This window comes from Macaca thibetana, chromosome 1 (genome assembly GCF_024542745.1).
Source record: "Macaca thibetana thibetana isolate TM-01 chromosome 1, ASM2454274v1, whole genome shotgun sequence".
NCBI lineage: Eukaryota > Metazoa > Chordata > Mammalia > Primates > Cercopithecidae > Macaca > Macaca thibetana.
In genome coordinates, this window is record NC_065578.1 from 158,956,175 (window position 1) to 158,968,521 (window position 12,347).

General features: G+C 51.9%; 1 protein-coding gene across 1 annotated transcript; it reads left to right on the plus strand.

Annotated features, from left to right (window-relative positions):
- Positions 1-10,621, plus strand: REN (renin). Its single transcript, XM_050764975.1, has 10 exons — positions 1-171; positions 3,264-3,414; positions 3,989-4,112; positions 4,759-4,877; positions 5,855-6,051; positions 8,091-8,099; positions 8,658-8,777; positions 9,122-9,263; positions 9,523-9,621; positions 10,263-10,621. The coding sequence occupies exons 1-10, from the start codon at positions 74-76 to the stop codon at positions 10,422-10,424; spliced, it is 1,221 nt and encodes a 406-aa protein (XP_050620932.1). The 5' UTR covers positions 1-73; the 3' UTR covers positions 10,425-10,621.
- Positions 10,622-12,347: the final 1,726 nt, after the last annotated feature.

The window sequence follows — 12,347 nt, forward strand, 5'->3', positions numbered from 1 at the left end:
TATAAAAGGGGAAGGGCTAAGGGAGCCACAGAACCTCAGTGGATCTCAGAGAGAGCCCCAGACTGAGGAAAGGATGGACGGATGGAGAAGAATGCCTCGCTGGGGACTGCTGCTGCTGCTCTGGGGCTCCTGCACCTTCGGTCTCCCGACAGACACCACCACCTTTAAACGGTAATTGGTAACTCAGGCAGAGAAGGGATGGGAGGGGTGCAGGGTTCCCACCTTCCCAACACCCTGACTTTTCCACGTGTGCTGTCATTCAATCCTTACAATCAGCTGGACAGGGAGGTATGGACCTGTTCAGAGAGGTCAGGTGACTTGCCCAATAAATGACACTAGTAGTCAGATCTGGAAGCTGTGTCTTTCGCTTCCTGCCCAGAGCACCATGCTAACTAAGCACTGTAGAGAACTCAGAAGTATTAGGACATGCCCCTTGCCCTTGAGGAGCTCACAGCCTGAATATTAAGAAGTGTATGGGTGGTTGGGCGCTGTGGCTCCTGCCTGTAATCCCAGCCCTTTGGGAGGGTGAGGCAGATCACTTGAGGTCAGGAGTTTGAGACCAGCCTGGCCAACATGGGGAAACCCTGTCTCTACTAAAAATACAAAAATCAGATGGGCGTGGTGGCAGGCACTTGTAATTCCCAGCTACTTGGCAGGCTGAGGCAGGAGAATCGTTTGAGCCTGGGAGGCGGAGGTTGCTGAGCCAAGATCGTGCCACTGCACTCCAGCCTGAGTGACAGAGTGAGACTCCATCTAAGAAAAAAATGGGGGTGGGGGGTGGGGCATGGGTACAGACTGAGCCACTGCACTCCAGCCTGGGTGATAGAGCCAGACCTTATCTAAAAAAGAAAAAAAAAAAAAGGCTGAAGAAGGGGAATAGACAGCATTTGAGAGAAGGCCTCACAGAGAAAGGGGCTTTCAATCTGGGGACAGCAGATGTGACCAGCAGTCCTGAAGGTAGGAAGGCACATTTTAATCACGGTAATACTTGCTAAGCCTATAAAATGCTTAGGGTGTCACAGGATCTTTTCACATGTCTCATCTCAAGTCATGCCCCCAACAACTCAGCATTCCCACTTTGCAGATGAGGACACTGAGGCTCAGGGAGGTGATATGTAAGAGGCTAAGCCTCAACACACACTGGGCCTTTTGCTTCCAAAACTGCTTTCCCTTGCTCTGAGGCTCTCAGAGAGTAACTGCTGGGTTGTGAGCACTGGGTAAGAGGATGGGTACTTCAAAGCAGCTGCACCCCAGGATAAAGGCAGAGGAAAGTAAAAACATCTTCCCCTGCTGTTATCCAAAAGAGAAAAAGAATGGAATTGGGCAAGGGGTGGAGAGGGAATCCAGCTTTTGAAACAGAATTATAGGAATTTTGCTACCTGCTATGTGCAGAGCATCATGTGAGGCACTTGGGACAGCTGAATGAATGAGCTGCTTCTCAAGGTGAACATGTACATATATATGCTCACAATTTACATGTATTGAGCAGTGGGCACATGGTTTCATCTGCACAGTGACTCTGAGGTAGGTACTACCATTAGGCTCATTTTTAGAGGGTTTAATGGAGACTTAGAAGAGGCCCAGAGAGGTTAGGTAGCTTTCTCAGAATCACACAGGTGGTAAGGGGATTCAGGCATGCCCCCTGCAACCACTGTCTTCACCACCATATAGCACCAGTTCCACATGCTGTACAGTGCAGGCTGTGAGACCCAAGGAAAAACAGAGCAGAGGCCCAAGGGAAGGTGAGGCCAGTGTGGGCTGGAGGCCTTGGGGCAAGCTTCTTGGAGGTGGGTGTACATGTTGGGGCTTGGAGGACTAAAGAACCTGGGGGGAAAAGGAAGAGGAGAAGGAAAGGATTTTCTGAAAAGGAAATGGCAAAAAGTAAAAGTCCAAACCATAGGCAGCTGTGAGTAAATAATGGGAAATGCAACCTCTTTGGGGTCAAACCTCTGACCCTCCATTTTCCCATCTGTAACGTGGGAGTAATAAAATCATCCACCTTATGAAAGCAAATAAAATAATGATTGTGAAAATATTTTGGTAACAGTAAACTGAGATAGGAAGATAACAAATCATTTCTGTTACGATACCATGCTGATAGGCATAAAAGTTGCATTCATGTCCATGGGCAAAATGAGAGTAAGTAGAATGCATGGGACGCAGGAAGGATGTAGGAAGGAAAGGGTAGTGTAAGTATAGGAGGACTGGCCGCTGAGAAGAAAGTAGAAGAAAGAAGGAATCTCCCTGTGTATGGGAAAGTCTATTGCAGAGTCAACTTGGGCTTCCATCCTGGGACCTTCCGGTGAACAGCTAGAGACATCTTCCTCTGGGCTTTGGCAAACAGCCTTTACGTCGGGACCCAGGGGGCCCTATATGGGAAATAAGGCCAGTCACATGCTCTGAATCCCTGCTTCAACATTTCTGAGTCACCTTTGTCCCCGTGAGCCTTCATTTTTCTCATCTATAAAATGGATGACAGCTAGCTTGTTGGAGAGCTCTCAGTAGCAACTCAGTAGAGTCAGTTTCCCAGGTCTCTTTCATTCTGCCTCTCAAAGGTGATGGGAAAACATCTGGACAAGAAGCCAAGGGACTGGGACACATCTCTCCAAGGACAAGGTGCATGGTACTCTGAAGATGCTGGCATCTCTCTATGCCCAACCCAGCTCAGGGATCCTCTCCACCACAGCCCTGGTTGGGTGCCTGTCCCCTGGTGTCCTGGAGACCTTGCAGCTGCTGTGGGCATCTGTTGCCACCTAGTGGCCTCCCATGGCACTGTCTCCCCACCGGCCCCTAGTTTTGACAGGGGCACTCCCTGGCATCATCTCTTCAGAGGGAATGTCTGTGCCTATTTCCCGTCTGTCCTCCTGCCAGCTGGAGTTCCTTAAAAGCAGTCATGATCGTTATCTTTCTAGCTCCAGTTTCCAGCACAGTGAGGCACAAAGTAGTTGTTCAGCAGGTGATTATGGAATAAATGAATGAACGGACCAATAAACAAACAGCCTTGTCTAATTAAAATTAGGCAACAGAAGGAAGTCACTTCAGGGTTATTTAATCCGCGGTCAGCTGACTCCTCTAAATTGACTCTTGACAAGAGGTAACTCTTATAAATGCTCCAGAGGCCTTCAGGGACAGAGGTGATTTCCAGGTGGCTGGGCTAACATTAAAGGTGGTTGTACTAAAAGCAGGGATTTGGCCTCAGGGACTCTACCGTTATGGTGGGGGTACAGCACTTTTCTATTTTTGCTTCCTCCACCATGAGCCAGGATCTTCCTCAAGAGGATGCCCTCAATCCGAGAAAGCCTGAAGGAACGAGGTGTGGACATGGCCAGACTTGGTCCCGAGTGGAGCCAGCCCATGAAGAGGCTGGCCCTTGGCAACACCACCTCCTCCGTGATCCTCACCAACTACATGGATGTGAGTGCCTGGCCCAGCCCCTCGCTCCCTCCCTCCCTGTCTCCTTTCCCCCACGGACCTAGGGCTTTCTTTGCCACAAGACTCTCCCTTCCTATGCTGTGTTTGACGAAGGCGCTGAGGAACATTCCCATTTTCTGGTTGGAAAGCCTGAGCACAGAAGACAGGAAAGCACTCAGGGGCCATTCAGGGGCAGGGTTAGGTTTGGAACTCAGCCCAGGCCTTAAGCCAGGTGTCACAGGTGGGTGGGAAGGGGTGTGTGACTCAGGTGGGGGTTTCTGTGACCTGGTCCAGCACAGTCTGACGGCTTCCTGCCCCAGTAGATTCTCAAGGGTCAAGTTCGCATCCTGCTTCATTCTCAATGTTTTGATTTCGCCATTTTGTCTTACTGAGATTCCCACTTTCTGGGATGCCATGGGGCGATGCTAAGCCTCCTACCAGTTCCTGCAGGACAGCAGAAACCCCGAGAGGCTATAGGACCTCACCTGGGCGAAATCTTACCCTGACAGCCAAGAGTGAAGCCAGACAAGACCCCAAGACCCTGAGCCCCTCCAGCCCTCTCTTTTTACCCCCACAGACCCAGTACTATGGCGAGATTGGCATCGGCACCCCACCCCAGACCTTCAAAGTCGTCTTTGACACTGGTTCGTCCAACGTTTGGGTGCCCTCCTCCAAGTGCAGCCGTCTCTACACTGCCTGTGGTGAGATCTAAGACCCACAGTGCCTCTCCCCAATCCCCCTGCCCTACTGTGCATGAGCAATCCTGCCCCACACCTAGCTCCCATCCCTCTTGCCACCAAGGGAGTGCCTTCCTCTCTGCCTCTGTACCCACTGACCCTGACACTTAAGGGAGAGAGGAAGATGTCTCCCATTTTTCTGATATAGCCACCAAGGTTTTTTAAAAAAAAAAAAAAGAAAAGAAAGCTCCAAGAATCCCTGACCACCCAGAAGGCTACTTCCCAGTCTTCCTGAGATTGAGACAGGACTGAATTCTCAAACCCATCCCAGGCACTCGGAACTCTTCCATCCCTAATCTTAATCAACAACCTCTTACTGGGCACTTACTCTGTGCCCAGCATCTTCTCTGGTGTTATCAGTGTTAGTGATTACTTTACATTCCTTCATTTAGGACAAAATTATCGAGGTATGGGCACATTAGGGGGGCCCAAGAAACCCAGTCCTTGATTGATGAAGCACATATTCCAAGCCTCCTGACCCTAGAGTCACTCATCCCTGTACCTAAGCTGAGTCCTAAGCCACACCAGCCATACCCACAATGCACCCTGCCTCTGAGTCCCCCTGTCTGGGCCACTCTTGGACAAACCTAAGCCTCTGTCCCCCTGCCAGTGTATCACAAGCTCTTCGATGCTTCGGATTCCTCCAGCTACAAGCACAATGGAACGGAACTCACCCTCCGCTATTCAACAGGGACAGTCAGTGGCTTTCTGAGCCAGGACATCATCACCGTAAGTGGGGTTGCCCTAGGTCATCTGCTCCCAACCCCTTCTGTCCCCAGGCCTCTCCTGACCCTCCAGGGGTCATACCTGCGGGGAGGTGCACTGCAGCCCACTTGGAGCCTGGGGAGCTGAGGAACACCCTGCTCTGCCACATCTGGCTGTTGCTGCAAAGCAGCAGTACCTATGGGGGAGCAAGCTTGGGCTACGGGCTTAACTGTTGGGTGGTTTATGGACGTTTTTGCATCTGACTTGCACGTAGGGTTGTCGTGAGCCCCATGGCTGCAGTCAAGTAACTTGCCCAAGTTCACCAGCTCTGACTGGGCTACACCCTAGACTAAAATCCAGGGTCAGGGTCAGGCTGAGTTTTAGGGTCAGGCATAGGTTTTAAGGTCACAGTTGAGGTTGACTCTGGGATTCAGGTCAAGTCCTGCTTTTTTTTTTATTTGGCCCATGTCTGACCCTTTCCTCATTCTGGAGTTTCTCAGGCCCTGCTCCATCAGAGTTAGGGGAGGGGCACACATGGGGCCTGACAGAAAATCAGGGTGATTCCTGCCTCCCTCCCTTTTTCTGTGAACTCAGATATAAAGAAGGGAGAAGGGCAAGGTTGGCTGTGCTGAAGAAACCCTCGCCCATGATAAGCGTGGGGGCCAAGACCTAGTCCTGCCGGGCACGAAAGGCGGGCCACTGGGGAGGGGGAGGCGCTCTTGGCAGCTTTCCTTTTGCTGCTTGGCAGGACCACCCTCTCAGCCTCTGCTGTCCAATCCCTGGTCAACTCCAGCTCTCTCTCGGCTCTGTGGCACAGACGTATTGGCATACACATTGGCGTACACAGAGTGTGTGCATGCAGAGTTGAAGAAACACTCTTACCCCAAATTCTGTACCCTGAAGCCTGTGTGGCCCTGGGATCCCTAGTGTGGAAGCCCAGACCAGACTCCAGCTAAGGAGCGGGCAGTGGGCTTGGTCTCCTCTGGTCCTTCCTCCCACAGGTGGGTGGAATCACAGTGACACAGATGTTTGGAGAGGTCACGGAGATGCCTGCCTTACCCTTCATGCTGGCCGAATTTGATGGGGTTGTGGGCATGGGCTTCATTGAACAGGCCATTGGCAGGGTCACCCCTATCTTCGACAACATCCTCTCCCAAGGGGTGCTAAAAGAGGACGTCTTCTCTTTCTACTACAACAGGTGGGGACTGGGACTCCAGGGGCTGAGGTGGGGGGAGAGGAGGGGAGAAGAGCTGGGGAGTGGAAGGAGAGCCTGGGCCAGAATTGTTAAGCGTTTGTGATTAGATGACCGTCAATCAATATCTAGAGCTGTACTAGCCAATGTGGAAGGCACCATTGAAATTTAAATTAATTCAATACAGTTAAGCATCAATTAAGCATTCAACTGGTGGCTCTTAGTTGCACTAGCCACATGTCAAATGTCTGGCAGCCGCGGTGGCTAGTAACTACGGTTTTGGACAGTGCAGATAGAGAACATTCCCAGCTTGGCAGGACATTCTAATGGACAATACCACTCTGGAGCAAGAGGAGATGCAAGGTGGGGATGATGGGAAATAAGGGATTACTGTGACCTGGAGCCCTGCCTGTGAGGGCCATGGCTCCTCCCACACAGAGACAGCCAACTTCAGTCATCCATTAGATCCTTCATTTGTTTGCCCACTCATCAGTTCAGTAAATGCTATGTGCCAAGCACTGTGCGAGGCTCTGGGGGTGCAGCAGTGAACACAGTGAACAAGGCAGAATCTGTACTCCCCTACCCACATAGAGCTTACAGGCTAACAGGGAAGACAAGACATATTCCAATGTAATGAGTGTCACAGGCAGGCAGCGAGTGTGGTGCTGAAAACCATGGATGCTTTTCAATTCTAGGCTGAGCTTATGTGCAGCTCAGCCAGCGTTGGGGAAGCTGTTGTCAGCTCTTGAGCAGGGTTGGGCTCTACTCCAAACTGCTGGACTCAGAAAGATGGCATGAGTTGGAGACAAGAGAGCTGGAGGCAAAAGGGGCCAGGTGCAGTGGCTCATGCCTGTAATCCCAGTACTTCGGGAGGCCAAGGCAAGAGGATCGCTTGAGCCCAGGAGTTAAGGCTGCAGTGAACAGTGATTATGCCACTGCACTCCAGCTTAGGCAACAGAGTGAGATCCAGTCTCAGGAAAAAAAAAAAAAAAAAAAAAAAAAAGTCAAAAGGGTAAGAACATGAGGCCAGTGGCAAAAAGAATAGAGGAGAGGATCAGAGTTCAGAAAAATCTCACAGTAAAACAGAGAGGAGTCTCTGGTGTGGTGACAGAAAGGGAGGCCTTGAGAAAACACCAACTGGTGGCTCTGCAGTCAGGGGTCGCCTTTAGAAGAGCCATTTTAGAGGAGGTGGGGGCAAGGCCAGATGGCAAGCAGTTAAGAGGTGGATGACGTGGGTATCAGGAAGTGGAGGTCATGAGATGTAGGTTGCCCTGGGACATTCAACAGGGAAGGGAATGGGGGGTGGCGTGGGGGGTGAGATCCAGAAGCAGAAAAGGAAGGGTGGGTGTTTTTAAATGCTAGAGGATGCTCAAGTGATGCCTGTAGGTGGAGGAAGAAGCCAATGGAAAGAAAGAGATTAAAAATGTGGAAAGAAGAGGAGCTAAATGGGGGCACTGGAGTTTGAAGGCCATGAAGGAGATGAGGTTCCAGCAGACAGGAAGAAGCCAGGCTCTGCAGAGGAGAGGGCTGGCTTCTTCCTTTATCTTGGGATGGGAAGGAGGGAACATCCAGAGACATCCCGAAGTATTGAGAGAGAGGCAGTAGGGAATTTGTGCTAGCACATACACATACATTCCGAATTTATGAAAACACAAGTAGTTTGCAGTTGCACAAAATAACATATGCACACCTACACACCCATGCATACACGTGCATGTGTGAATTCCAGTACGAATTCTGGACAAACACATCACACACACATGCACGCCCTGGAGACTAGGCCTACAGTAGTCCCTGAGCCAAGCGCAGTGTGGAGGAAAGGAAGGCGAGGGGAATCAGCTCCAGACGGGGCACCAGGAGCCTGGCTCCAGTCCCCCACTTGTTCACTCATGGACTGGGTAACTTCAGGCAAGTGACTTCGCCTCTTAGTGATTCTATTGCCTGAAGGGCAAAGAGAGTAGATAACACCCACCCTGCCAAACAGCAGGGCTGATGAGGCTGGCAGGAAATGAAGCTTCCTTTCTGCTGTCTCTCTTTCTCTGCAGAGATTCCGAGTAAGGAGACAAAACCCCCACATGGCTGTGACCTTCCAGTACTCCCTGAGCACCTGACCCAGAATTCCACATGCCACCGGCCCAAAACTCGCATCAGCAAGCCCAGCCTCCGCTAGATGCCGAAGTTCTCTGTCCCTCCTTCCTGCTCTCTCCATGCCCCCTGCCCACATCCAACAGCCTCCTCAGGGTCCCCTCCCCTGCACCTGCTCAATCAGCAGCAACCCAAGAGTGAGGGGCGTCCATTTGTGTCTTGTTCACATCCACTCACTGTTCTTGTACCTGCTCCTTTTCTGTGACCTCTCTGGGGATGCTTTTTGGGGAACAGCTGGACTACCCTGGAACAACCTCTGGCTGGGCTTGGGGAGGAGAAGAAAGGCAGAGAAGCAGTATGTTCCGCATGCTTCCCAACGACAGCTCTGAGCCTGGCTGTCTGTCCCATATTCCGCTGCCCTAGAGCCCTCTGTCCTGCCTGGCACACTTGTGCAACCTTCCCCGATTGCCTGAGTTGCTGGGTCCCGGAGGTTATGGGTTTCCAAGAGCTTCTGATCTTTCCTTTAGGAATGCCCAGTCGCTGGGAGGACAGATTGTGCTGGGAGGCAGCGACCCCCAGCATTACGAAGGGAATTTCCACTATATCAACCTCATCAAGACTGGCGTCTGGCAGATTCAAATGAAGGGGTCAGAAATCCTCAACCCTCTCTGGGCTCCAAAAATTGCTGATGTCATTGAGGTTGGGGAGGGTGGGAAGGACAGCGTTACCATCCTGCCCTCTTTCCAAATGCAGCCACTTCTTAAGCACAGCCACCATTTGCTCTCTGCCTGCTCTGTCCAGGCTGGGGAACACAGAAGGGAAGGGCCTGGGGAGAAGTGGTGGAGGGCGACAGTACCTTCCCTCCTCCATTCACTGCCTCAACGGGCCACCACTGTGGCCTCCACCCACCCACCCACACTCAGGAAGGACATGCAGCCTGGAGGTGCCCCATCAGCCTTCTGTCTGTCTGTCTGACTGTGGCCTCCCCCAGGGTGTCTGTGGGGTCATCCACCTTGCTCTGTGAAGACGGCTGCCTGGCATTGGTGGACACTGGTGCATCCTACATCTCAGGTTCTACCAGCTCCATAGAGAAGCTCATGGAGGCCTTGGGGGCCAAGAAGAGGCTGTTCGATGTAAGAAGCCAAAGAGGGAAGGTGCTGCGGGTGGGGGGAGCGCCACCTGGTATCGGCTCACAAATCCCCCAGGCAGATGAGGCCATCTCAGGCCTTTGCTTGTTCACCTCACACTCTCCACACGTGTGGCTGGTCACCCATGGGGCGGGGCACTGTGCCCAACCCTCTCCAGCAGAGAGGCCAGGCCACCAACGCAGGACTCCTCGTCTGCTGAGACGTCTTCCATACTCAAGGAGGCTCCCTTTGCCCCCCACCCCAGTATGTCGTGAAGTGTAACGAGGGCCCTACACTCCCTGACATCTCTTTCCACCTGGGAGGCAAAGAATACACGCTCACCAGCGCGGACTATGTATTTCAGGTGAGGTTCGAGTCGGCCCCCTCGGTGGCAGGGAGGAAGGCTGGACACAGACCCTCAAAGGGGGACAGATTACAATGCATAGATCATGTTAGAACTGTAGTTCTCAAACTTGGCTGTGCATGTCACCTGGAGAGCTTTGAAAAATCCTGGTACCTGGGCCACATCCCATACCTATTAAATTAGAACCTCTAGAAGTGGCACCTGGGGTTCAGTTTCCCTAGGTGATTCCAATGTGTGGCCATATTTGAGCATCACTGTGCCTGTTCCCTCATGTCCAGTTTCTCATCAAATACTCCCAATAATCCTATGCTCCTATATTCTTATCCTCTTTTCATAATCAGTAGGCTTAGAGAAGTTGAATAACTTGTCTAGGATCAGAAGCTAAGGCAAACTGTAATCTCCTGAAGGAAGCACGGTGCCTGATGTATTGTTTGCCTGGCATCTAGCACAGGGGCTAAACACAGGAGCGGTGCAGTCCACAATGGGGCAAAATGGCCAAGATGTGAGGGAGGCCCAGTGTGGCTAGGGGAGAGATGGAGGTGAGAAGGGGAATGTTGCTGGAGACAGTTGCTAGGGTCAGGCAAGGTGAAAGGAAAATGGTCATGTGCTGGGTATGGAGAAACTCTCCCCCTTCCTGCCAGGAATCCTACAGTAGTAAAAAGCTGTGCACACTGGCCATCCATGCCATGGATATCCCACCACCCACTGGACCCACCTGGGCCCTGGGCGCCACCTTCATCCGAAAGTTCTACACGGAGTTTGATCGGCGTAACAACCGCATTGGCTTCGCCTTGGCCCACTAAGGCCCCCTGCCGCCCAGGCAGGCCCAGCCTTCAGCCCTGGCCCAGAGCGGGAACACTCTCTGAGATGCCCCTCTGCCTGGGCTTATGCCCTCACATGGAGACACTGGATGTGGAGCTCCTGCTGGATGCGTGCCCTGACCCCTGCACCTGCCCTTCCCTGCTTTGAGGCCAAACAGAATAAAGACTTCATGTTCACAGCCTGTCGCATCCGGGTTCACTAGGGTTTAGAACAGAGGGAGGGGCTGCATGATCATGTGTGGACAGGAATGTGACACGGACAAGCTACACATTCGCCTCACACACAGGTTCTTGCATGCAGGGATGGTGCCATCCATCGGCCATCAACAGGACTCAGGTAGAGCTATTTACACAACCTCGGGTGGGAAGTCTGAAGAGAGCCGGAACCAAGCTCCCTCTAGTCCCTCAGGGACCAAGGCCAATGCTGTGGCAGTAGACTGCGGGTCAGAAAGTTCACCCAGCTCACAGAAGCCAGCTCTGAGTTCAGACTGCTCTGCTGAGCATGTCAGCCCTGTCTCTTGTCCCTGCAAAACTCCCCTCAGCTCTCCTTATCCACTGCAGATGCCCCCGCCCTGCCCCATGTAGCCATTTACACAGGCATTCTAAGGCACTACCACCTAAAATCATAGAACACCAGAGATCCAGGCAATACTTCCACTTTACAGGTGGGGAAACTGAGGCCCAGAGAATGGAAGGCCTCGCCCAAGATTACTTGGTTAAGAATCAAGTAGTGAAGAATGCTGAAAGATAGTGAAGAATCAAGACCAGAACCCAGCCTGTCTGACTTGGGTCCTGGAGGCTTTCCGCCTCATCATAAGCAGTTGGTACTGTCATACGTACAGTGCTTCATGCACGCTGGTACGGGGCCACATGCACAAGCACACAGGTGCACACACACTGCTATCCTCCATCCCATCCACCAGGGACTCCTCAGACTGCAGTCTCTTCTCCCATTCTCACTCCTTGGGCTGCCTTCAGGGCCTGTGTAACTTGGGGAATGAGAAATCAGCATGCACCTGGAGCCACTGAAGTCATCACTCTTCACCATAGTTGCTCACCTCTCTTTTGACAGAAAGTCGTGAGGCACTGAATGGCTCAACCAGGCCCTCAGTACCTCTGGGAGCCATCTGCAAGAATCCCTGAGCAGTGCCAAGTGCCAGAGCCTGGGCTTCAGGACCCTGGACTCCCACTTATTCTCCATGTTCCCTTGTCCTGTGCAGCTGTACTTCCTGACTGCAAAGGAAGTGTTGGAGGCCATTGTCTTTTCCAGCTCCATCCTGGAGCTCCACGACCTTAAGAAGGCAGGCATGACTCCCATTATCTCCTTCACTGTCCAATATGGTAGGCACATGTGGCTATTTACACTAAAATTAAAAGTAATTAAAATTGAATAAAATCGGCAGGGTGCGGTGGCTCACACCTATAATCCCAGCACTTTGGGAGGCTGAGGAGGGTGGATTACCTGAGGTCAGGAGTTCAAGACCAACCTGACCAACATGGAGAAACCCCCATCTCTATTAAAAATATAAAATTAGCCAGGCATTGTGGCACATGCCTGTAATCCCAGCTACTCGAGAGGCTGAGGCAGGAGAATCGCTTGAACCCGGGAGGCGGAGGTTGTGGTGAGCAGAGATCGCACCATTGCACTCCAGCAGCCTGGGCAACATGAGCGAAATCCCGTCTCAAAAGAAAAAAAATTGAATAAAATCAACGTGGCTAGTGGTCACTGCATTGGACAGCAGATATAGAACATTTTCATCACTGCAGAAGTTCTGCTAGGCACAGCTGGATTCTGGACAGCAATAAGCATAGGAGCCTCGTAGTCAACAGGTTCTGGGATAGGCCAAAGGGATAACTGGGAAAATAGGAAAGGGCCCATTCTCTGAAGGTGCTTTTCTGGGCGGG